The following is a 26918-nucleotide window of genomic DNA, read 5'->3' on the forward strand; positions in this document are numbered from 1 at the left end:
TTAGAGAGCTTAGACATTCATTACCTTTTGGAGAAAGCTGTGCTTTGATATGCAAAAAGAAACAACTGCAGAGTTTGTCTTGGTCATTAAAGAGTTACAAGATTTTGCAGAATAGCAAAAGACTTCTTCTGTAAGTCATGCAAACCGCCCCTCCCCCCCATTAAGGCTCCGTCCTGCACACCAGCGAGAAGGGAAGCTCCGTTTGTATCTAGGAGTCATCCGTATGTTGGATGTCCTAACTTGGGGATTACCTGTGTATAATTTTTGCTTTTTCAATTTTTAAGTGGTAACATAATCAGCCATTTTTTATATTGGCAGTCGTACATATGTTAAATTTCTAAAGTTGTTTCATCTGCATACATTCAATGTGTCATAAATATGACATGTGGTGTATATGTATGATTCAATACATATCAAAGTAATTTATTATTTGGGAATAATACCCAGCACCTTTTTAGGTAGGAATCTTTGATATAGTGGCACTATCACATGTACTAAAAGAAGGTTTGGCCAGTTAGTTCTTCCACCAAACTATCCAGTTATTGGAGCAAATACATTTTCTCACAATTCAAAAGCTTTGAATAGGTGTGAAGCAAAAGTGATTGCATGCTACAGTTGCAAGTAAGAGGTGTTCTCCAAACACCAACTTACCTCAGTTCATTAGAAAACTCTGTCTGCTAATTCTTCTTTTGATAGCATTTGCTGCTGCATTTTCAGAAAATCCAGTAACAATTTAGAAATGGCACGATATGGACCTCAGAATAATGTCTAAAGCACAAAAATTGAACTTGGCAAATAAAAGTAACAGACTGGGTACAGCCTGATAATTTTAATTTCCCAATATAAAAAAGTGTACCGTTGTGTTAAAAATATATTCTAATTTTGAGATTGAGAATAATTTCCCTCATTTTCTTCATATGAATGTGCTTTTTATGTCCTGTCAAACAGGGATTGTATTTCTATTGGAGCAGAAGTGTAAGAGCCTAGGGAACAGTCTACATGTAAAAATTTGAATATTACTTGCTGCCTTTACTGCGGGATACACTGCTTAGCATGCAGAAAAAGACAACAGGCTAAGTGATTTGTATTAAACCTGTTTTACTTTGCAAAGCATTAGTAGTGGCATACAAGTGCACCGTTTTATTTTCATAAACATGCAGATTAATACACAGTAATTTAAACACAGTAAAACACAAGAAATAACACAGCATACAAATGCACGTTAAAACTATTTCTAGAAGAAAACATTTTAACAGACCTGTGGAGGGAACTGCCTCCCTTTTTGGTCAGGGTACATGACATAAGCAGCTTGTGTGAAGGCATAGCTTTTGAAGCGAGGTTTAGGAGGAAGTGAGTGGGTTTGCACACGTCCCTGTGCTAAATTGACAGTGATCTGAGAAGAAGAGAGGAAAGGACAAAAGGCACATACAGTTGGTTATTGGACTTTTTTTTTGTTAGTGCCACATCGACTGTCTTTAAATTCCTCCACAGCTCACGTCCCACTTACCCTTCTGACCTGATGAAAAATAAACCCCTAACTGATCTCTACACAAACTATTTCTCAGATTACTCACCACTATATCATCACAATAGAAAACCACTAGTTTACGGTACAGCAAATCTAAAATAATGTCTCCTTGTTCTGGTTCATTCTGGGGTTCTTTGACTAAAAAAGGGTGCATTTATAAAGTGCCATGCTTGTAAATGGACACGAGAAAGCTTAATCACATTGTATACATTTAAGTGAAGCCCTTATTTACATACCTGTTCTAAGTAAATGATTTAGGATGTACTGAACCCAGCGAAGCAGTAGAACTGTCCAGCACCTAGTAATTGTAAAATAAGCTTCCACATTTTTCTCAGCACAATGGTGGAAACACAGTCCTCATTTTTCTTTTTCCATCTTCTAAACCTTTACAGTGTGTTTTACTCATTAAATTGAACCCTTTTTTTTACCATATTTACAAATTGTATAGAGTTTAGGAATACAATTACAATTTGTGTCTATTACACTACACCGTGAAGAGTAATAAAGTGTCCCAAGATATCAATAACATACAGGCAGACCATGAATACACTGCAATTAGGCAGCAACTAAGGTTTTATAGGGTGATTTTTGCCAATTTATCCTCTTGGGGGCTAAGACATGCATGCATTAAAAAAAATCCTTGGGGGGATTCTATTTGGAAGGGTTAGTATTTAAGAAGGTTCAGGGTAATCAGGTAGATCTCAGACTTAATAATTGCATGCAATGCCAAGCTGCAGTTTCTAAAGCAAGCAAAAACTTTTTACGCATTCAAAGAGGTATAGATTTTAGAAAAACTCACATAATTATGTCCCTGTAAAAACATTAGCGTTAACTAAATTTCCTGTTTAGTTTTGGGCACAAGTTCACAAAAAGCAGGTTGTGGAAGTGGAGGGAGTGGAGAAGTGAAATTAAACTAATTGGAAGCATAGATGAGATTAGTGATGAGTAAAGATTAGCTAAACTAAATTTCCCTTGACAAAAGAAATTAAAAGGGAAGATATGCTCACCTTGTAGAAGTATATAAATGGTCCATATGGTGAACACTAAGCTTCAAAGTTGTTTACATTAAGGTCATTGCAAAAAAGTTTAGCCTCTGCATAAAGAAGAGTAACAGTAATGGTTGTGCAAATGGTGAACGCACTCCCTCTGGAACTAGTCAGCTCAGTTGATTGTTAAAAAATCTGGATGCATTCCTAAATACCCAAAATATAACAGTCTAATAACAATTATTAGCAACAACACCAGAAACTAATAATCCAGGGAATATCTGATTCTGTCTTGAAGCACATTTAATCTTGCTTTATAACATTTTTTTTTTTGCCTCTCTCCAGATTACCTATGAATATAGGGCACATTTTTAATAGCTTGTTTATGTTTTATCTATGTATTTTTTTATTTAACATTTAACTTTTTTTTCTGCCTATGTAACTATAAATAATTTAGACAAATTAGTAAAATTAAGATTTTACAGCGGTTGTACAATCTGGCTGTGACACATCTGGCAAACTTTCGAAGAACCCCAAACCAATACATTGTAACAAATTGTTATTTACTAGCTCTAGCTCTAACCACTGATCATTTAATCATTACAACCTCCACTGCTGTCCACATCATACTGCTATCCACATATAATCAGATATATAATCTATTTACAAAATTTAATCTGTTAAAACTGAAAAATCAGTGTTTTTTTAATTTTAGTAAATAAGTCTTTTGGAAAGAAGCATTAAAAAACAGATCACAAAGAGCATTATTTTACTGGATGATTTGTGCTCAAATCTAATAGTTCTAAAAATGTTGGTGTCAAAAACACCCGGAGGAGGACTATAAATTAGAAACAAATAATTAGCTATACATTAGCTTAGCCAACAAAATGTTCTTTGAGTAATATTCACAGTAAACATACTGTGCAAGTTATATATTGTATCCATGTAAACTCACACAAAGCCTGCGTTGTGTTTTTTACCTTTGTTAGATTTACCTTAATCTAACTAAATTTTAATTAAATTAAATTAAACTAAATTAGTTAATCTAACTAGTTAAATTTTCTTCTATTAGTCCCCAGTAGCCCTACAATAAATCAATGGAGACTTGCCCAGAAGAGTGTAAATTAAAGTATGGTTTTTCTTCAGTACAACAAAACACTCTAGAGATCATCTTGATCTCTGGGAATAGGCTGCACATTTCCATCATGGAACCCTAAGAGTGGATCAGTATTTATTTTCAGTGACAGAATTAGGATTAACCAATGATGGTCATCATAACAAAAGTTGTCCACAGCAACAAACTTGCCCTGCTGCCTGCTACTTTTATCCCATTTTTTTTCACAGCAGCTTTAGCTATAAATAGTTATTTACTAATGTAAAAAAAAAAGGACTAATAAAAAAATGTAGTTAATCGGTTAGTGTTTTCATTTAAAAAATATTCAATTAGTGTTAAGTCATTTATTCATTAAGCTTTAATTAACCATACAGCAATGCTTTTTGTGTCGAAACCTATGAACAATAATTGTCACCAGGATAAGTAAAAGTAAATAATTAAGTGAATGTAATAAAAATAATACAGCATAGTTATGCAAAACATAATTTCTCTGCCTATTGAAGGAAATACACTCTAGGGGCTCTATTTTTCAATTCACTTATAAAATTTCTTTCTTATTCTTTTACTATTAGGACAGCTGTTCTTTAGATGATTGGCACTACTAAGTGGCAGAACAAGTCATTGTTTTATTAGGGAACCTGTAGAAAAATATGACCATCAAATTCCACCAACAAATTTTAGAGGAATTGACTGAGGGAATAATTTATTAATAGAGCCCTAGGTATTAAAAAAAACAAAGTGAAAAAGAAACAAATGCAAACGTTTGCACTGAAAAATTATATAGAAATCCTATATTTTAAATATTTTTTCGTTTTGATTATAGTGTAATTTGATGCAATAAGAAATAAAATAGTAAGATTGGATAACTATTAAAAAGATTAGAAATAAATGTGAAAGCTGGCTTTATTGAATTGCTTTTAAAGTCTCAGGTGTGGAGGCTGTCATCCTGATCCTGCATTTACTGTCTAGTGACAAAACATAAAGGACAAGACATTAATTGCATGTTTTTTCAACATTTCTCATTTGCTAGGTAGTGGGTCAAGATGAACATAGGCTTGTTTAGCTAATATAAGCTAGCTCTTATATTAGGCCTGAGACATTTAGATGATAATAAAATACTTTGATAAAGGAGTGTGCAATATCGTTTGAGACAAATTGAACATTGCACTTCAGGATGTTAGGGTTTTTGCAAAAAACAAATTCATCTTAAATAAAATTAACTGGTATTATGAGTACAATAAAAATGACATACATGAAACAGTATGTCATTAGCATTAACACCCATATACCATGATTTATTTATTCTGTTGATCCTACCTGAATATCTATTATTTTTCCAATCCTGTAAGAGGCCAGTCTAGCAAATGTGGTAGCTTTTATTTATTTAAAATAAAAATATTTTTTCCAAAAGAAAAATAACTTTTGCTGTAACTGCTTTAAAAAGCATTAGCTGGATTAGGTTTTATTTTTTATTTTTGTTGCCACTTACTTAAAGTCCATTTAAAACTACACGTCCATTTAAGAATACCCTGTCCAGCTTGACAAGAATACTATGTGATTTCAATACAGAACAAACAGCACTGTCATCTTGTTGCAGTTAGTGGAAAAATAACAGATTTACTGGCAGGATAAACAGGCAGTAAAACTTTGTCAGGGGGAAGCAAAAACAGTTATGTTTTTGCTAGTGTAAGAAGACATTTTTTATTATGTTTTTTTCTTTGTCCATAGTTCTACTTTTAGCTAACAATTCCATACAAAATAGATTTATTAGAATAAAATCCATTAAATAACAATAACTTTATTTTCTCTTGTAGTCCTACAGGTACCAAATTGATAACATAGATTAAAACCTGGCTAACATTGTATGTTGTTAGCTTTTAGACAAAAACTCTTCCGTTGTTACTCATTTAACGCTTAAATGTCCTGACACTGGCTCTTTAAAAATAAATGGCTTTAAAAAGTTAGTTGACAGCCAAATGCACAGTTGTTAAAGAAAGGGACATGTGCACAATAAAAGTTTACCAGATACAGCTGTGTTGGGTCTGTAGTTAAAATATGAAAGCCAGTGAACACTTTGAAAGTAAGCCATAGCAGCAACATAGAGTCATATAAAATATATTTGATTCAAGATCTTATGTTTTCTATTTCTTAATAAGCATTGGTGATGATACTTTAATAGTTTTAAACAAAATAACCATACTTGCTGAGAGAAATGCCGCTGGTCATAATGTCTAATTTGCTCTTCTGGAGTAACAATTTGGCGAGGTAAGGTGTCTAATTCCCGAAGAGACTCAATGGAGACTTTTTGTGGCAGGCCTTGAAAGAGTGATGTAACATACATTAAAATGGACTTCTTGTCAGGATGAGCTGTTGCAATATCTGGAAATGAGAAATGAGAAAAAAATGTAGGTGTATATCATTCATTGTAAATTATGCACATTAAATGTACCTAAAATCAGCTTCCAACCATGCAGGCAGACTAATGAGCAGAAGCTCGGCCTTTTCAGCACCCTCCCGGGACTAATTAGAGCTCTATAATCATCTGTAAACTTTTCTGTAGATGTAGCATACCAATGAGTAAAATTTCAGTGTAAAAATGGTAATGATTTCTCATTTAAGCACATTTCAAATCCTCATACACTATTGTACAATAGAAAGACATAATTCAAGATTTATTGGACTGCGGTGTTCACACAGAGAACAAAACTATGCATTAACTTTTATGTGGTATTAAGCTCAGCTCAATATACCTATTACCAGAAATATGCATACATTGCTAAACAACTTTTAAAAGATAAAACGCTGATGTTTTATTTTAGGTGTCTTTAGAATTATGTTGTTAGCAATGTACGCTTTTATATTACCTATACCTAATATACCTATTCTGGAATATATCTATACGTAAGCTAAATATCCAAAAGATAAAAAAGGTAAGTTATTATATCTAGTTTGTTGGTTTACCAAGCCAACTGGTTAAAATTCCAAATTCTAATTTTAAACTGGTTAAGCAAAAGGCTAAACATCATATTTTAAATTAGAAACAAATACATTACTGAATATTTCAACTGAACAAAACTAACAGAAAAAACAGCAATGACTGCAATACAGCTAACAAATAATATGCAACTTTGGTAGGGATTGCTTTAAGGCACTGATCATGCTTTTCAAGCAGTAATAAAAACATACAAGCTTTCAACTTGCTCACTACTCAAGCTGTTAAAGAAGTTTTTCATACAGATAAGAAAATAATTAAACATGTATGGGTTTTATATTATTTCCTACTTTAAACAAGCAAACAGAAAAATATAAATAAATGCCATAGTAAAAGTTCTGAATAACAACTTTACTGTGCTGGAAAGGCCATATATATTTTGCATCTGTTACTGATGTCTACTTCAAGCTGTGTAAACTTAACAGAAGAAAATGTTATTGCTGCTATAGCACTTTCCTACCCTTCATATTGATGCTGTGATGAGAAATGTATCTTTGAGTATCTAAGTCTTTGAGTAAAGTAAATACAAACTAGTGGTAACAATACTGAAGTTTTCGTGTTGTCATATTTAAAATAAACTTGACACAACTCTACTTTTTTGTCATGGACCCTTTGAAACTATTTATAATAGCCACTATATGAAAGTGTCATTTTAAAGTGTAATAAGTTTTTTGTCCAAACTCGAAAGCCATTTTAAAAACAAAATGGGCTCTATTGATAAAATAGGGAATCTGACATTCCCTCAAACATTCTCTGGTGGGACTCAATTATTGTCATTGAAACACATAGATTTGACAGACTTCCAGGAGGGATTGTATGAGGGTATGTCTGATTCTCTGTTTTATATTAGAGCCCGATGTTGGATATCATAGAAGAAACATTTACTTTTTTTTTTTTTGCAGGCATTCAAATGCAAGCATGCCTTTTGTGACAGATAATGAGTTTTAAATTCAGACAACCTATCTGAGCACGTCATAAATAGTACAACGCATTCTGTTGAATGAGTGCCCCGGCCCACCTCATCCCTCATCCCTGCCCAGCCAATCAAGATGACCGAAGATTGAAACAAAAGAAGAAGGAACAGAGGCACGTGAATGTATTTAAAAAATTTCAATGAGGCAGGTAAATTTATTTTATTGTAGAAGGAACATCCTTTATTCTTTTGCAATAAAGGACCTGTCTAATCAGAATTTGTTTTTTAAAAAGGGTTTAGTTCTATTTTATTAAAATCTGATATCCAGCTGCAATGCATTTACGTTCTCTTCACTTTAAAAGATAGAAGAGATCATATGAACCATATGCAACAAACAGTGAGGACGTTAAAGAAATGCCTCAGACACACCTACAAATCCTCTGCTGACAATTGATGGATACCTTGAGGATTTGTTATTTTTCTTTAGTGCAGATGACAAAGGTAGAATAAAAAGCAGCTTTGCACTCCAGGATTCTTTTTAAAAGGGATGGAACAATTCAGAATGATACAGCATCAAATCTTTGTATGTGTTAGAACAAACTAAGTGAATATTCATTCTTTTGGAATCAAATTATTCATTCCAATTTTGGAACTTTCTATAGTTTTTTTAAAAAGAAGCAAAATATATCCTCCAATTATACTATCTGACTATATATCCTTTGTTGCACCTCAAGATTGTTTATGAATATGTAAATGTATATAGAGGTATATATATGTATAAATATATAGATGTATTCATAGATGTATGACTAGGTATGTGTGCGTCCTATTAATTGGACTGTATCTAACTAGCATGAAACAATACAGTACAAAAATGTTGTGTTTTAACATGAAACCTGTGTTATCTTGATCTGGCCATAGGGGGGTGTGTGCCAACTGATGGTCAGCGTACCGAACACACCCACTAACCAATCAAGGAGTCCCAATGTTACCTAATTGGAATGTAAAAAGGGGAACTGAGAGAATCTTGCTCGCTTGCTCTTGCTCTTCTCTCTGGGGGGCTGGTCCTCTTTGTCTCCTGAGTGTCTCCCTAGGTAAGCTGTTATGGGGTTATCTTCGGAAGGACGTGTGCCCCCGAGATACCCATTAACCTCTTAGCAGGTAGCTATAAGATATTCCTGATTATATTCTTATGGGTGTCTATAGTATTACTGCATTACTTTGCTGTTTTATAATTACTGTATTGTGTACTAAGGAGTTACTAGATTCTTACAGAGGTTAATACTAATAACTATGTCCATGTGATATATATATATGTATCATTGATTGAAGTTCCTAAGTGTTTAAATATCTGACAATATTGCTGTGTACTTGATCTTACCTTGTTTTCTTAATTAAACTGTTTGAGTGACTATTGAGCTATTATTTGTGCATGAACCTTCTTTAATTGAATATCTATATGCATTGATAGGGGATATAATTTCCATATTTATGCAGATAATTATATAAAATATACCTAAATAACACCTTAGACCAGAAACCATATATATATATTAAAGCCCACTAAATTTTAAAATTGATTAAAGCAAATTCTAAATGGAGGCACAGAGGATTGCTGGAAGACAAAAGGCACAGATGCAAAAAAAAACACTGAAGCTCAATAAGAAATGAGTAAAAGTGGGCCGTGTACTAATGTAGCAACAGGTTTCCTGAACATCATCTATTTATGGACGCATCTGATCTCTGACAATCAAACTGTGGAAAACAAATTAAAAAGAAGTATGGCATTTACTTGCCATACAGTAACTGTTTTTAGAACCAAGAGAGGGTCATATTTACCACACTCCTGTGACAAAATTCTTTTTAGCAATAGTTATAACACTCCTAAATGAAACCTAGCAAAAAGTGTAGAGAGAAAACAGCTTTTTTGGCATTGATTTTTTTGTGTAATAGTGTTTATTTATGTGTTCAGTTAAACCAAAATATGAATGAAGAAAAGTTTGTTTCACATCACATATTTTTCTAGATACTTGCTCTAGACATAGGGTTCCTAGTATTGTCATACAACATAATGTTCTTTACAGACATAGTGAATAAATGATGATGAACTTTGAAAAATTGAAAATAAAAATAAAACCGTAGTAATATACTCAAAGAATTCTATTGTCTCAATTTTTACGCAACGCATTTCACCCACAAAGTGGTTTCCTCATGGGATAGAGAGACTTGAGTATTAATATACTGAAAAGAAAAGGGAATACAATACATGCTTATAAAGTTACTTATGCAAGCAAAGATTCAATCACAATTATGTAATGCTCAATTATATATACCCTAGGGTCATTTGGCAAGTACGGTATTTTTCGGCGTATAAGACGCACTTTTTCTTCCCCAAAACTGGGGGGGAAAGTGGGTGCGTCTTATACACCGAATACATGTTAAATATAATAAAAAAAAATCATACTCATCCGATACCGCGATCCCGCGATGCTGCGATGCTGCGTGCTTCTTCTCCTCGCTCTCCTCCCGGCTGCAGCGCGTGTCTCCTCCTCCTCTGAGCGAGGAGAAGCCGCCACCCCTTCCCAGGCGATCCCTTAAGCAGGCTGCTACAGCCTGCTTATGGGATCGCCGGGGTATGCGTGTCGGCTTCTCCTCTCTCAGAGGAGGAGACACGCGCTGCAGCCAGGAGGAGAGCCAGGAGAAGCCGACACCCGTACCCCCGCGATCTCATAAGCAGGCTGGATCAGCCTGCTTACGGGATCGCGAGGGCACGGGTGCCGGCTTCTCCTGGCTCTCCTCCCGGCTGCAGCGCGTGTCTCCTCCTCCTCTGAGCGAGGAGAAGCCGGCACACGTGCCCTCGCGATCCGGTAAGCAGGCTGGATCAGCCTGCTTATGGGATCGCTGGGGTATGCGTGTCGGCTTCTCCTCGCTCAGAGGAGGAGGAGACACGCGCTGCAGCCGGGAGGAGAGCGAGGAGAAGAAGCACGCAGCATCGCGGGATCGCGGTATCGGGTGAGTATGATTTTTTGGCACAGGGTGATCAGAAGGGGATACATTGTGTCAATGTATCCCCTTCTAATCACTCTGTGTCAATGTATCCCCTTCTGATCACTCTGTGTCAGAGTGATTAGAAGGGGATACATTGACACAGAGTGATTAGAAGGCGATACATTGACACAGAGTGATTTTTTAGTATTTTGTTCAGAATCTTTTTTTTCTAGGTTTTTCTCGTTTAAAATTGGGTGCGTCTTATAGGCCGGAGCGTCTTATACGCCGAAAAATACGGTATCACATATCAATCTTAGTGTCTAAGGAGCTATTTACATGATCAACTATATATTTATGTTATCTTTACATATTAGCATTGCAATACAAAAATAATAATACATTTTGACATATGGTTTCTCAGACATAATGATAATATACTAGTTTGGCAAAATTCATTGAAAATTTCACAGTGCTTGTGTAAAATAGTTTATCAAGGACTTACTTTAATTGATGAACAAGCCAAATCTGTGAATCAAAGAATGTGCCCGGTGAAAAATGTCATACACTACATTGTATGACAATACTAGGAACCCTATGTCTAGAGCTGGTATCCAGAACAATATGAGATATGAAACAAACTTTTCTTCATTCATATTTTGGTTTAACTGAACACATGAATAAACACTATTAACACAAGAAAAATCAATGCCAAAAAAGCCTGTCTTTTTCTCTCTACACGTTTTGCTATTAATTTTAGGCTTGGCAATCAGAAGAACTTTCAAGTATCCTACTATTGAACAAATTCTTTCCTTTATCTTTGCTAAATGAAACCTATCTACCTCTGAAGTAACCTAGGTTGACAACGGGTGCCCTACATGCTTTATGACTTGAATTTTCATCTGTGCTGCTGGCTGTATCTTTTACTCTATAGATTTTCTGACATCCTTACAGTGGAATTAAAAAAATATAAACTAGTTTCTTTCCGAGTGAACAGCAGTCTATATGCTCCATGAGAAGTCTGTTATGTATAAGTGAATTTTATGAACAGAATTTTAAAAACTCACACACTGGTTGGTTGTTGTGTTCTCTGGATAGCAATCATTTTTCCTGGCTTTGTTATCTAGAGTCCTCTTCAAAACTAAGCATAAAAAATGTCGTAAATTATCTACTCTACAGCCACTCAAGTCTTTGTTTAAAGTCTTTAATTCGGCAACCTAACTGCTCTGATTAAATCAGTCGAATTTCAGTGAAGATGGCAACTAAAAAATAATTAAAAATGCAGTTTGCTGACAACATAATAGCTGCTGCTTAAGGGAAGAAAAAAATGATTTCATATTTACTAACTAAAATGACCTCATATCCTACAGCTGTAATTCTAACTCTAGTGTGCCAGACACTGATGTTTAGAAGAGACTCGTTCAATTAGACATTGTGAAATGACTCCTGGTAATGTTCACAAAATGGACATGCTGAGGACAAATAGGCAGCTGGTGGATTGCATTATCAGAGCAGGTTGGTATGACTTAGGGAAGTGTCTATGATCCATGCACTACAGCCTATTAACAGGAAACAGAAATTTTTAAATTAAGCTGTTGCTTTTAAGAGAAGCTCTCAAAAAAGCATAATCAGTATTATGGATGTAAGTAGAAACGTAACAATATGATAATACACGCTTATGCTTTTTGGGTCAGTATTTTAATAACAATATTACAGTGCAAAAAGCTTTTTTTTTTACGATATACAGGTAGTATTCTAAAAAGAATAGGTACTAATGTAGTTTCACAGCAGCATGAATTTGAGCACAATAATAAAGACCCAGCCAGTGGTCAGGAAAAGAGTGATTAAAAAGGAGTGTCAGCTGTTCTGGTCTAAGTGCAACAAAGCATTTGGAATACTGGTAAAACCCAGGCAGCTTTAATTATTTCCTTTTCACTTTTTTCCATTGACATATATTATCAATGCTTTTACTTTTACGTGGACCTAATATCAAAGATCCCAGCAGAACATATAACATGTGGGTCTTTCTTTTACAATTCACTGTAATTTTAAGGTCAGAAATGTTTATATACCTTGAATAGATAACATAACTTTGGCTTTGTTAAATTTTGATTAAAAATGACAAGTGATATCAATGGCATATGACTATTTTCTCTGTTTTCTTTTTAACGTACTGTACTACAGCACAGCTTGTCATTTACCTTTGACAAATGTATATGTAGACTGAACAGTTACTACACTAAGGGGCCTAGTCTAAAAATATGAAGATTCCCAGCAACCTACAATCAACAAAGTGATGGAAATGTATTATAAGAAAAAGAAAAAAAGATCTTTAAAAAAAAAAACAGAATCCTAAAATGGACCAAAGGTTAAAATTGCTTTTGTTACCCTAATAGTGGTATGCCAACTCTCCTTTCTGCCCAATTACAACATCACCATCCCTTATGCCTCTTATCTAATTTTGAGGGTGGGTTCTATATTGGGAAGAGGAACTGATTGACAGGTACAGCTTTAAATTGATTTTGGAAATTTTTTTATAACTAATTCAAATATCTTTTGTAAAGCATATGCCAGACATGCTCTTACACATGGTAGTCCAGAGTAGTTCAGAGCATATGGATTTTTCTCACTATAGATGCTTTTTTTTGCAGTAGCCCACATTTATTATGAGAAGGCTCAAGCAAATAATTTCTCATAAAAAAACCATAAGCAGAGTTGTTCTTTCTCATGCAAGTCAAACGTCAGATAAGTCATGCCAGGCAAAATGGTGCATCTACACAGGCATCTGTGCTTAGGCTGTGGGTGTGCAGTTATGCAACAGTATGTATGTCTGCCTGCGTGCTTTACATCCTGTGCACAAGCATGTGTGCATGTTCCTTGGTGAAAATCAGACTATTTAAGCAAAGCCTCTGTGAGGGCTCACTTCTCACTTTAGCCAAACCATAAATCCGATGTATATGTTCCCTGCCTGCCTACTGGTTTTCAACCTGGCTTTGTCTATGACCTGCTCCTGTTCACCCACTTAATACTAACCTTCCACCTGAACTCTGGTTAAGTTTCTGCCGTTCCCCCTGTATCTGATCTGCCCACCTAGTACAGACCGTGGACTAAACCTTGACTACGTATCCGGCTGCTGCATCTTGTGTTATCTTCCCTGCCTTTTGCCAACCCAGCTTTTATCTCAACTCAGTATCAGCCTTCTACATCAGTGCCACAGCTGGTCACCATCTATATGCAGTCATCACACTGTTCCAAAGACTAGTCATTTGACAATCTGCTAAGCAAGAACCCGCTGTTTTGAGAATACGTAATATACAGCATGCTAAACCTTTTCCTGTCATTTTAATGAGCAGTTTTTGCAAGCCTGCAGTGCATCTTCCTCCAAAGACTTTGTATGGGCGTTCATACCACTTTGTGCCTTGCTCCTGTTACCGTCACAAATCCATTCATTAACTCCCAGAACCAGTTGGGAAGTTAAGGAACAATAACTCCAAACAGGTTGCTTTGTATTGTATGGCTCATGCAGAGGTGTGCTTTAAGGTCCTCTTTATAGAAAATGTAGAACAGAAAAAGGGGAACCTTGGATTTTCTGCTTATAAAATCAGGTTTAACCTTTATTTTAGCATTATAAAAAAAAAAATCCAAAAACTTACCTGGTGCTTGTAATAAATTGCACATACAGGATTTACAACTGTGGCATTGCTAATGAAGGACAGCCATTGCCAAGAATTCTATAGCGCTGGTACAAATTCTGTAAACAATTTGTAATAGACCAACTATACATTTAGGAAAGTTGAATAGTTTTTTCTTTTTTTCTCAAATCAAAGTTAGACTACAAAACAACGTTTTATTTTCAAATTTTTTCAGTTTTTATCTTTTTAAGTTAAGTTTTAAAGAAAATCCTTTAAAGCAAAAATATATAAAAACAAAACTAGCTTGCTTCAGGCAAGGGCATTTCAGTTGACAGAAATGAGTGACAGATGCAACATTTTAACGGTTGCTTTAACCATTAAACTGCATACGAGAGACACTTCATCATATGTTCTGTACTTCTAACAAGAATAGGGAGCTATAAAATATGCAAACAGTTCTCTCCAATGAAAGAAAATGCTTATCTTAGTAAAATACTCCAGAAGACATCAAACTCACAAAAGCATATTTTTTTAAAACAAAGCATAAATGTGTTCAATATTTGTTTTTGTTTTTTTATTCCCCTTTTTGTTGTAAATGCAGAAAGAAGCGTGCCTTTGTAAACACCATTTTTAATTATTCAATTCCAATTTAGAACTACTTAAGATGGCTTAATTCAATTTCAAATTAATTGTTTAGAGGCATCAGCTAGCTAATAATAGTATTACTTTAGATAATCAAGGGTATTATTAAGCAGCTGTGTTGGCACCTCTGGGCAAACCAATCAGACAGATGAGCTTTATGAAGTTTGAGACTATCATCTTTTACTTACTATGTCACCATAAATTTACATATTGTGTTTCAATAGTTTAGGGGTAAAAAAAAAAAAAAAAAAGTTTTGTACAAACTTATACAAATGGAGTTTGCCTAAAACATAGTCTGTGATTTTACCGCCATGTAATTTAAAGAAACCTGAGACCCTCACACATCCTTATAAACTAATGTACATATATATATATATATATTATTTTATAAACATTAGCATAATACAAATAACCAGTAATTTGAGGAAGTTGTAGATTTTATTCTAGTTCATACCTGATTTGTAAACTTAGACTCCTATTTCCAAGCCAGGATATAGAATTGTAGGTGGATTTGATTATTTAGGTGATCTTCTTGCCACGCATGTGGATAGAAGGAAGGGTATTAGAATCTATTGTTTGATATTGAGACCCTATTTTAAGCTATATAACCTAATATAGGTATATACACATGGTGACGAAGAAGGTCTTAGAAGGTTTTAGTAACTTTACCAGCTGGCATTAATACATTACGAGCACAACACACAGCAGTCATTCTTTTTAAAACGCATTTGGCTGCGTTCAGACTAGCAGTACTTTAACGCTGCATATACCAGCCCCGGGTGCCTTCTGTAAAACACCAGGTGTTGTGAACAGTAACAGTTAGTAATCACTTGGCTTTTTCAGGTGTTCTTTTAAAAAGCCTTCAATCTCTCCGCGACCCGATTCCAGTAGGTCCCAGGGCATCTCAGATTCCTTCTTCTTTCCCTTGTGGATGGCATAATGAGCGCCACCATCTTCTTCTTTGTTCATTTTCATGTCACCCAATCTTGCGTTGTGCAGGCACGAGATTGGGTGAAATTTCCTCTGGAAAATGTATATGAAAAAAGTGCAGATCTCACAGCTATGCCCTTTCTGCACAAGACCGATATGTGACGTATGTATCGAAGGGGGCTGTGGGTTTCTCATTCAGTCTAGGGAAGTGTGGGGAAGGGCCCCACCACCCGAAAGAAAAAAATAAATCAAATGGTATTAAAAAAAAAAAAGAAAAGAACTTACCATTATATAAAAATGTTAGCTGCCCTTTTATTTAAAAATGTGATGATAGGTCCACTTTACATGTTTGCAAGCAACAGCTATTCAAGTCTATTGAGATGGAGAGGGTGGCAAATCATCCCTGGATGCTATGGGTAGAATTCATAAAGAAAAAGGTTTGGCAATGCTGGCACTGCATATTAGACAAAGAATAATGAACTGGCTCATTTGGTTCAATGGCAATTATTTTAGAAAAAACACTAAAAACTGCTTGCAAAAATCATTTATCTGAACACTGATTTCCTAATCCTAGAGATCATATTGTAACTTTAAAACTAGCCATAAGCTAAGAAGCAGGCAAAAAAAACTATAAATATTATTTTGAATATGACACTATATCTCTAGCAATTTTCTCTTTATATAATTATATATCATTTCAATATTAGGTAACTACTTCTATATATAACACAAAATTCTCTTGTGGGTCATCATCAAGCTTTTTAAAAATATCATTTTTCCTTCATTTCCCACCATTCATTCAGTTGCACTTTAATTTCCCTTTACTCTCTTTTGTCTCCTAATTGTGAGTTTTATTCATTTTAGCTGATTTTGGCTGACAAACATGCTTTGTTTTTGCTCTTGTGTTGTGGCTCCCAACACATCTTTGCTGTCTTAGTGTTTATGGATGCCTTTCAGTTTGTCAGTTAAGCACTTTGTGCATGTTCATGACTTGCTGGCTGTTTTGCAAAGTACATTAGAGAATGTCATTAGCAATATCAAGGAGTGAAATTTTAGAAAACAAGGGGGAATCTTACCATCTCTACTAGAGCATGTAACAAGCTAACCGGTTACCCTGGTAACCAAATCAGCACTGAAGGTGGAAGCCGCCGTCAATGACATCCGACTGAGAGGTTTTATAGGTGCTACACCAAAAGCTATCATAAAATATTATGGTTCTTTATGTGCCAGCAAATGAAAATGTTTGTCTCTTGTTCCATGGAGCACTGACACAGATGAGTAAACAAAAGCTTCATCTGAAAATCTAACTGTTATTTTTCAGGTCTTAAACCATGGCTCTGTCCGTCAAGGTCAATGTAGGCAATACCACCTTACTGTAAACAATGACAAATGCAAGCATTATGTTTTTTCAATAATGCCAAATATGCATTTTTTGCTTTTACATTTAAAAAATAATTCTTATGTTGGCAAGTTATGTACATGTTCCTTTCAACAAGAAACTTGTAAGCAATAATACAAAAGTTTTAAAAAAATGAAACCTATTTGGCAAAAAGTTTAAATCATTGCTATTGTGGTGTGTAAAAAGTATATGCAAACCAGACTGATTCTAAATTATTACAGTATACAAAAGTTTAATTAGATAAAAAGAAAAAAAACTGTGTGCCCTATTTACAAATAGCCAAGCATTTACTTTTATCCAATATGTGCTCCATTCTCACGAGACAGATTCTTTTACATTGCAGTTTTCTTTAGAAATAAAACATACATTCAAACGGCTAAGACTATAAATCACTGCGGTAAGTATTTATAGTTCACACTGTACAGGAAAACCTGTTATCTTCAACAGCATGTGTAGCAAATGTTAAAAACTGCAGCATTAGGGCTTTAGCATTAGTTAATAACATGAATTTTTAGCAGTAACTCAACTCAGTTGTTGAAACTCTCCACAGCTAAGAACAAAATGTCCAGTACAATCCTGTCTTTATTATATGTTTAAAGTGAACATTTTACTATAACAGAGTAAAGAAAATAAGTTTTGTCCAGAACAGCAGGCACAACAAGGTACTATGTTAGTTATTCTGAGCATAAGGTGTTCAGAGCTGAAAACAGCTATAGATTTAAAGTGGAAGTAAACATCAGAAAATAAAATGTGAGCACTCAGGTTTATTGCAGAAGGGGCATTGCTAATCCTTACTGCAAAAAAAGATTGCACAAAAATGTGAGGAACTAAAGCCTTTTTTTTACACAATCACTTCATTTCAGGGGCTCAAATGTATTTGGACAATTGACCCAAACGCTATTTGATCGGCTGGTGTGGGCAATTCCTTTGTTATGTCATTATCAATTAGGCAGATAAAAGGCCTGGAGTTGATTTGAGTTTGGTACATCTACAGTTTGGTATGAGAAAGAAACAAAGCACTGGTGAACTCAGCAATGCGAAAAGACCTGGGCGTCCACGGAAGACAACAGTGGTGGGTGATCGATTGATGATCGATTATTAAAGCAAAGAAGTGGAATATTCTTGAATGGCCAAGTCAGTCACCTGATTGAACCCAATTGAGCATGCATTTCACTTGTTGAAGACTAAACTTCAGACAGAAAGGCCCACAAACAAACAGCAACTGAAAGCCGCTGCAGTAAAGGCCTGGCAGAACATTACAAAGGAGGAAACCAAGAATCTGGTGATGTCCATGAGTTCAAGACTACAGGCTGTCATTGCCAGCAAAGGGATTTCAACCAAGTATTAGAAATGAACATTTTATTTTCAGCTTTTTTAATTTGTCCAATTACTTTTGAGTCCCTGAAATGAAGTGATTGTGTAAAAAAAGGCTTTAGTTCCTCACATTTTTATGCAATCTTTTTGTACAACCCACTGAATTAAAGCTGAAAGTCTGTGGTTCAACTGCATCTGAGTTGTTTCATTTAAAATTATTTGTGGAACCAAAAGTTGTCTCTGTCCAAATATTTATGGACCTAACTGTACAGCCATAAGAACCCATCCAAATCAGTTGTTTGCACAGTGTTTGATTTTGCAATCCAGTGGACAATAAGTTTTCGTACATGATTACATTGTAAATGTAAATTGCCAATCCAATGATCTCTGAAAAATAGTGGAACAAAGTGGTTTATTTATTTCTATGGCAACCACAAATTACAGGGAGCATTACAGAATACATGCATTACTTTCATCAATTTGCCTAATGTTTAATGTTTCTCCCAAAGTCCTAATTAGAGATGAGCGAATCGAAGCTGACAAAGTGGAATTCAATCAGAATTTCAGGAAAAATTCGATTCAATCGGAATCTGAATTTCCTTGCAAATCGTGGTAATGAATCGCAATTTTTCCTGAAATGGCGGCTACACGTCTAAGGACCTTAGAGATTCCACTACGATCTTTGAGCACTACAGGAGATGAATAGGGACTTGTCCCTATTCCTCACCTGTAGTGCCCTGTATTCTTAAATAGAGAAACTCTATCTAAGAATACATAGTAGAAGTACTACACGGCAACCGCGAAATAGCATAAATAACCAGAAATAGTGGTTTTTAACGCGATTCGCCACAAATAAATTCGGATCAAAGCAAATCTTTTCGGAAGATTCGGTGAACCGACTGAATCGAATTTTCGAAAAATTTTCGAAAAATCTCTAGTCCTAATCAACCTATTTATATGGATAAAACATATTTTTAAGTTTCATAATATATGGAAGATCAAGTATCTGTGGTATAAAGTTTTTCTTTCAAAAACTGTAAAAAATTGTCACAATATACATGACATTAGGCATAGGCAATTCCTAAGTGGAACTTTAATAATATATATGTGGAATCTTTATTTAAATAAAAAATATTTTTTTTAATTGTTAACAAGATGCAGTAGATTAACTTTCATGTTTGACATAAAATTAAAAAAAAAAACCTGGGTGCTCTATTGTGTAATTACATTTTGCTAAGCTTTAATAGAACATTTCAATGGGATGCCCTGTACACAAAAAGTGCATTAGACTGCTAACCCTTTTAAAATGAAGATTTTAATGCTAATTTAGCTAATTCCTTAGTGTTTATTGTGCGTGTTATGTTTCTATCACATTTTTAGCACTGCTGCAAATCCAGTCAAAGGCTGGCACTTACAGCAAAGGGGTCAGACTGGTACCATTTACTGTTTATCTACCCATAAACATTCATTGTAAATACTTCAGGGAGCGCTGGTCATTTACAGCCAACAGTGTCAGATGTAATAACTTATTGCTATTTAATCTAGGTAGTTTACAGGGTATAAAGATGTTCAGTGATCACACCTACATTAATAATTACAGTGGTGATGGAAGAATTGTATCTTTTGTTTGCTTTTTGTAAACCAAATCCTTGCAAAACAATGGACAACAAAAACATTTTATGAATCTATATACATTTAAAATCACGATAAAAGCAAAGCACGCTTACAACAACCCCCCCCCCCCCTACATATACACACACAAAGGACCAAAACAAAAATAAAATAAACAAAACTACTGGCCTGCAAGAAAATGCCCGAATCGGAAATAAATAATTATTAGGCTAAAGTACAGTACATGCATTCAAATAGTAGCAGAGCAGTGCAAATGCAATCCCTAGCGGCCATGGCACCCTAAGTGGCCTCATAAGAAATCTGGCTCTCCCTAAAACACATACGTTAATATGGTTCTGGTATTTAATAATTTCAAGCCTTAAAAATAAACCTGCAAACAATTGGAAAAATGTCAGTGATTTGTCAGTTTAAAGTTTATTAAAATTTTACAGCAGTTATTTTAGAACAGCTATTATTTTATAACAGTTTACTATTCCTGATTATATCTAAAATTTCACTGTAAAAAAAAAAACGCTTTAGAGATAGTATTACAATAATTTTTAGATCTAGATATATTTATGCATGCTATTGACCTGTAAACAATTTCCTTGTGTAGACATCCAAAAAGACTGAGACTGTTTGATTAAAATTTTTTTTAATGGAAATGATAATGGGTTAGGTTATGTATAAAGAATTATTTACTTAATGTTTATAAATTATTAAAAATGGTGATTAGAACAGGGGGAATTACAATCTAATATAATTTGGTAAGGTCCAGGTTGAGTAATTTATGTTTTTTTGGTTGCTTGAAAGTTGAATTAGGGCCCGGAAAAGTTGCATAAGAGGTAGCAAGGTGTGTACGAGACAGAAAAGTTTTGATTTTAAACTTTTTATTCGCCTGGTTTATCTTGTACATCACTGAATACCTGCAAACGGGATATTGTGCACACAGGATATTCCAAAGTTGGAATAGCTCAAATTTGAACTGGAATGGACTCTGATTGGAACTATGGCCCTGTTTTAATAAAGCTCTCCAAGGCTGGAGAGGATACACTTTAATCAGTGAAGCTAGGTGATCCAGTAAACTTGGAATAGATCTAGTCCAAAATTTGAAAAAATTGCTAACAAATAGCAAATGACTTTTAGAAAATCCATTCCAGGTTTCCTATCTGTCTATCTGTCCACCAATATTTACTAACAAGTTTTAAACACATTAAATAGCTGTTTAATATTTAACAGCACAATAAAAATAGCTGCCTTTATACATTGATGTAACTGTATGCACTTTAATCATATTGTTATAATGTTTACTGTATTTTTTACTTTGCCAATAAAAAAAAAGTAGCTGCCTTTCAGGTTGGTCTTCTGACCTGAATTTCAGACTCTGCAATCCAATAATAGATAAATCAGTCAGTTCTGTGTGTAAATGTGTGCTTGAGTTACTGAACTATGTAAACAAAATTCTTAAACCAAGATGGGGCAAGGAAATAGAAAAAAATGCAATATTTTTATTTTATGGACAAAATAGGATTAAATCCTAGCCATAAATATAAAAAAAATATGTACACAACCACTTTACACTTGATAATCCCATTAAAAATTAGGAAAAAAATATTGGGTAGTTTACAAGCTATACAGTTATTAGATTGCAATGTCCTTAAATTAACTTTCAGGGATAATTAAATCAGAACTAAAGTTTATTTTTTCTTTAAGCCCACAGACATTAAAAATCACTAGATGACCTGTTGCTATTCTGATTTAGAAAAGAAAAACAAGTATTTTTGAAACAACAATTTGTACCTAAACCTAGAAAATTTGGTTCTGCTATGCCTAAGTATACCCAGTACAGGAAAGTGTGGTTGGAAATCCCAACCCTCTTTCCTTTTTCTATGATAATGTGTAAAAAAACCATTTTGTATTTAGGAAAATGAGTGAGGAGTGAGATAATAATGTGAATAGAGCTCAAATGATGAGACTTTGTTTTTCTTTGTCTCATTGGTCACTGTATGGTAATATTAGAACTAGTAACTAGTAAATCTTTGGTACGTTATTCAAATATTATGACCATTTTTAAAACTGTATTTCAGAAACAAAATTTAGCTGTTTAGTTTCAGTTCACTGATCCTTTGGGAAATGCTAGGTTTATTAAATGATGAATGATGTTGATGCAACTAAAATTATTCAGATGTGGTAACCAAGCCATTGTTTATTTATGTAAACATGCAACCAATCTTGTATGTTGAAAAATTAAATAATCTACCAGGATCCAAAATTACAATTCCTTATTACTTGGTTTAATTTGCTGAACAATCAGTTATGACTGTGTTGGACCAAAATCAGCATAATATTGTTTTGTGACTTGGATGTTTCTAAATTATTGCTAAAATATTCTAATTAATCTGATTATTTTAAAATCCTATACATAAATCTTATATCTTTTACATAAACAGTGCATCTTAAATATTTTTTACTGTTAATGAATAAAATATGGGTATGATTAAATTGGGTACAAGATACACAGTTCCCTAACATAGTGGGCCTGATTTATTAAATCTCTCTGGAGAGGATACACTTTCATCAGTGAACCTGGGTGATCCAGCAAACCTGGAATGGATTCCCTAATAGTCATTTGCTATTTGTTAGAAAATGTTTTCAATCCTGGTCCAGATCCATTCCAGGATGGTTGAAATTCCCAGCTTCACTGATAAAAGTGTATTCTTTCCAGTCTTGGAGAGCTTTAATAAATCAGGGCCAGTGGGTGAATAGTCTGTCTTTTTACAAAGCTACACTTGAGTAATTTAGTGTGTACTATAGCAATTGGTGTATGTCTGCTGCCTTGAGTTTATGACTAAAAAATATTTTAACTCACATTATTAAACTGAAATAACAACAGTTATATGCATATAAACATAATCATATATGGCAATCTTAGGAGCTCAAAAAGTACTTGTAGTGTCATAATATGAAAGAGACCCTTTAAGAAATGTATCATTTGTAAATCTGACAGCCTCATTTGTTGAAATCTTATAAACACAAAACTGTGCACATTCTTCACCATTTCTGATCATACCCATTGTAATAGAGCTCAAATGATGAGACTTTGTTTTTCTTTGTCTCATTGGTCACTGTATGGTAATATTAGAACTAGTAACTAGTAAATCTTTGGTACGTTATTCAAATATTATGACCATTTTTAAAACTGTATTTCAGAAACAAAATTTAGCTGTTTAGTTTCAGTTCACTGATCCTTTGGGAAATGCTAGGTTTATTAAATGATGAATGATGTTGATGCAACTAAAATTATTCAGATGTGGTAACCAAGCCATTGTTTATTTATGTAAACATGCAACCAATCTTGTATGTTGAAAAATTAAATAATCTACCAGGATCCAAAATTACAATTCCTTATTACTTGGTTTAATTTGCTGAACAATCAGTTATGACTGTGTTGGACCAAAATCAGCATAATATTGTTTTGTGACTTGGATTTTTCTAAATTATTGCTAAAATATTCTAATTAATCTGATTATTTTAAAATCCTATACATAAATCTTATATCTTTTACATAAACAGTGCATCTTAAATATTTTTTACTGTTAATGAATAAAATATGGGTATGATTAAATTGGGTACAAGATACACAGTTCCCTAACATAGTGGGCCTGATTTATTAAATCTCTCTGGAGAGGATACACTTTCATCAGTGAACCTGGGTGATCCAGCAAACCTGGAATGGATTCCCTAATAGTCATTTGCTATTTGTTAGAAAATGTTTTCAATCCTGGTCCAGATCCATTCCAGGATGGTTGAAATTCCCAGCTTCACTGATAAAAGTGTATTCTTTCCAGTCTTGGAGAGCTTTAATAAATCAGGGCCAGTGGGTGAATAGTCTGTCTTTTTACAAAGCTACACTTGAGTAATTTAGTGTGTACTCTAGCAATTGGTGTATGTCTGCTGCCTTGAGTTTATGACTAAAAAATATTTTAACTCACATTATTAAACTGAAATAACAACAGATTTATGCATATAAACATAATCATATATGGCAATCTTAGGAGCTCAAAAAGTACTTGTAGTGTCATAATATGAAAGAGACCCTTTAAGAAATGTATCATTTGTAAATCTGACAGCCTCATTTGTTGAAATCTTATAAACACAAAACTGTGCACATTCTTCACCATTTCTGATCATACCCATTGTAATGGAAGAAAAACAAAGATTCCTGCTTAGTCACAAATGCCATCAATACAAAAAAAAAAAGTAAATTAAGACATTCTTTGATCATGGCATGAAGACATTAAATCAGATTAACAAGTGTGTTGTCAGTAAATGTGTCTAACCTTAATTGGTTGCTATTTATCTTTCTTTTACAGACTTGAAGCTCACTTATCTGTTCTACAAGCCTGTAAATTGTAGTCAGCCACACATTTCCTTGTTTAAGTCTATTAAAAGCAGCATTTTTTCTTGTTTACCTTATTTCATTTCTTTACCTTAATTAATATGCAGTATCCTAAAATATTTGTATATTAATATATGGAGTCATATTAACATATTTATGTGTTTGAATTAATTTGTTTTAGTTCAGCATATGCTAAAAAAAGGAGCAATATGATCTTAATATATAAATGTGAAAAATCAAAAAAATCAATCCTCATTAGGCCATTCCATTATCATCTTCTTCTCTACTCAACAACATTCTAAATCTGATGACAATAGGAAATTGTTGTTTTTGAAAAGGTAATATAGATAACCCTTTTTTTACACTTAGTAACGGTCACAAGCCAACCAAACTTCCACAAGCTAACTGTGCTTCTCTGCCTTTTGGCTAAGATCAAGTGTACTACCTAATCCTTCCAGTGATCAGGGTGGAAAGGCACTGGCATTCCTGGCAAGAATGCAGTGCACGAGTACCTCTGTTAAGGACGGTCTACCTTTGGTGTAGCTCTGTAAGGGGCCGCCCTATGCAAATCTGCCGGCCTTGTCCACCGGAGAAAGCGCATAGGGCCTGCCCTGATAAGGAGTTCCCATAGGTTTGACTGACCCACTGGTTGGGGCAGGGAAAGCTTGGCCTTACCAATCCGTCTGACAAGCGGTCCGAATCTCTCCCCAGTGTCGTACCCTTGGAGTGGCGATCCAGGGGCACCTTAAAATCACTGGGTTTGGGACCCCACTGATTTTTAAGTTGCACGTCATGTCACCGTTTATACTTTGATTCGGCACATCGCCTTTTTCTGCATTAGCTGAGGCTAGTGCAGATGGGCAATTTTTAAAACTGTTGCCCTGTGTGTTATGCACAGTGCACATCTAATATTTAAATGTTTTTATGATTTGTCACAGTCACTAGTGCGGTATTTGTGTGCCACTTTTTGATGGAGGGTGCTTTTCCCTTATAGGCTAGCCCTGACGTCTTGGAGAGTGCCATGGCCTAAAAACCAGGCGCTCTCCCTCAGTGGGAGTCTCTTTTCCGGAGAGCTCCCAGCTTAGTATCTTGTGGGACCTGCCTTGGCGGTTCCAGAGAGAAAAGGCCCCTCTCTGGCTTCGGTCAGGGGGGCAAGTGTGTCCATTCCGGTTCCGACCGGGTGGGCTTAGTATCCAGCCCTCGTCTGAAGCTTTGCTTCGGAGGGTCTGGAGAAAAGGGTGGCCCTTCCTCTTTAGAGGAGGGTTTTCCAAATAGTACCCCAGTGCACGTTTTTTCTGTGGTGTTTTTGCACATACACTTTTTTACTGTACACGGGGTGTGTTTTAGCACGGATCGCGAGATTCGGGAAAAAAAAAAAAATTGAGTAACTGTGCTACTTGTTTTCTCTTTTTTTATTTTACCCTTTTCCTTCTCCATTTTTTATTACACAACCTCTGTAAACATAAAGCACATACCTACTTCAGGCATCCCAGGGGGCTCTTGGGCACTCTTTCTATGCATGCCCGGTTTATACTTTGATTCGGCACATCGCCTTTTTCTGCATTAGCTGAGGCTAGTGCAGATGGGCAATTTTTAAAACTGTTGCCCTGTGTGTTATGCACAGTGCACATCTAATATTTAAATGTTTTTATGATTTGTCACAGTCACTAGTGCGGTATTTGTGTGCCACTTTTTGATGGAGGGTGCTTTTCCCTTATAGGCTAGCCCTGACGTCTTGGAGAGTGCCATGGCCTAAAAACCAGGCGCTCTCCCTCAGTGGGAGTCTCTTTTCCGGAGAGCTCCCAGCTTAGTATCTTGTGGGACCTGCCTTGGCGGTTCCAGAGAGAAAAGGCCCCTCTCTGGCTTCGGTCAGGGGGGCAAGTGTGTCCATTCCGGTTCCGACCGGGTGGGCTTAGTATCCAGCCCTCGTCTGAAGCTTTGCTTCGGAGGGTCTGGAGAAAAGGGTGGCCCTTCCTCTTTAGAGGAGGGTTTTCCAAATAGTACCCCAGTGCACGTTTTTTCTGTGGTGTTTTTGCACATACACTTTTTTACTGTACACGGGGTGTGTTTTAGCACGGATCGCGAGATTCGGGAAAAAAAAAAAAATTGAGTAACTGTGCTACTTGTTTTCTCTTTTTTTATTTTACCCTTTTCCTTCTCCATTTTTTATTACACAACCTCTGTAAACATAAAGCACATACCTACTTCAGGCATCCCAGGGGGCTCTTGGGCACTCTTTCTATGCATGCCCGTGCATCTTTTTTTGCCACCCATAAAGTTATGGAGAAGGTGCGCCGTGATATTAGGCAAAAGGATGAAGGACAAGAGACGGAGCGTGGGTCAGCGAGAGCAGTAGCAGTGTGTGGCCTCTGGTCAGCTATCTCCAGGAAGACCGCATTGGTAAGTGTCATGGAGAGCTGGCTGTAGTGCATTGTCAATGCCACCAGAAGTGTGTAATACAATTTTAGTGAAT

At 35.2% G+C, this 26918-nt stretch overlaps 1 protein-coding gene across 1 annotated transcript in view; it reads right to left on the reverse strand.

Moving 5' to 3' along the window:
• Window positions 1–26918, reverse strand: part of LOC140325724 (dystrophin-like) — a gene marked incomplete in the record, with an annotated part of 175314 nt that overhangs the window by 105097 nt on the left and 43299 nt on the right. Inside the window, 2 exon segments of the mRNA XM_072403762.1 lie at window positions 1259–1393; window positions 5829–6007. Of these exon segments, the coding sequence (XP_072259863.1) occupies window positions 1259–1393; window positions 5829–6007 (314 nt within the window).

The sequence above is a fragment of the Pyxicephalus adspersus genome, chromosome 1 (assembly GCF_032062135.1).
Source record: "Pyxicephalus adspersus chromosome 1, UCB_Pads_2.0, whole genome shotgun sequence".
Taxonomy (NCBI): domain Eukaryota; kingdom Metazoa; phylum Chordata; class Amphibia; order Anura; family Pyxicephalidae; genus Pyxicephalus; species Pyxicephalus adspersus.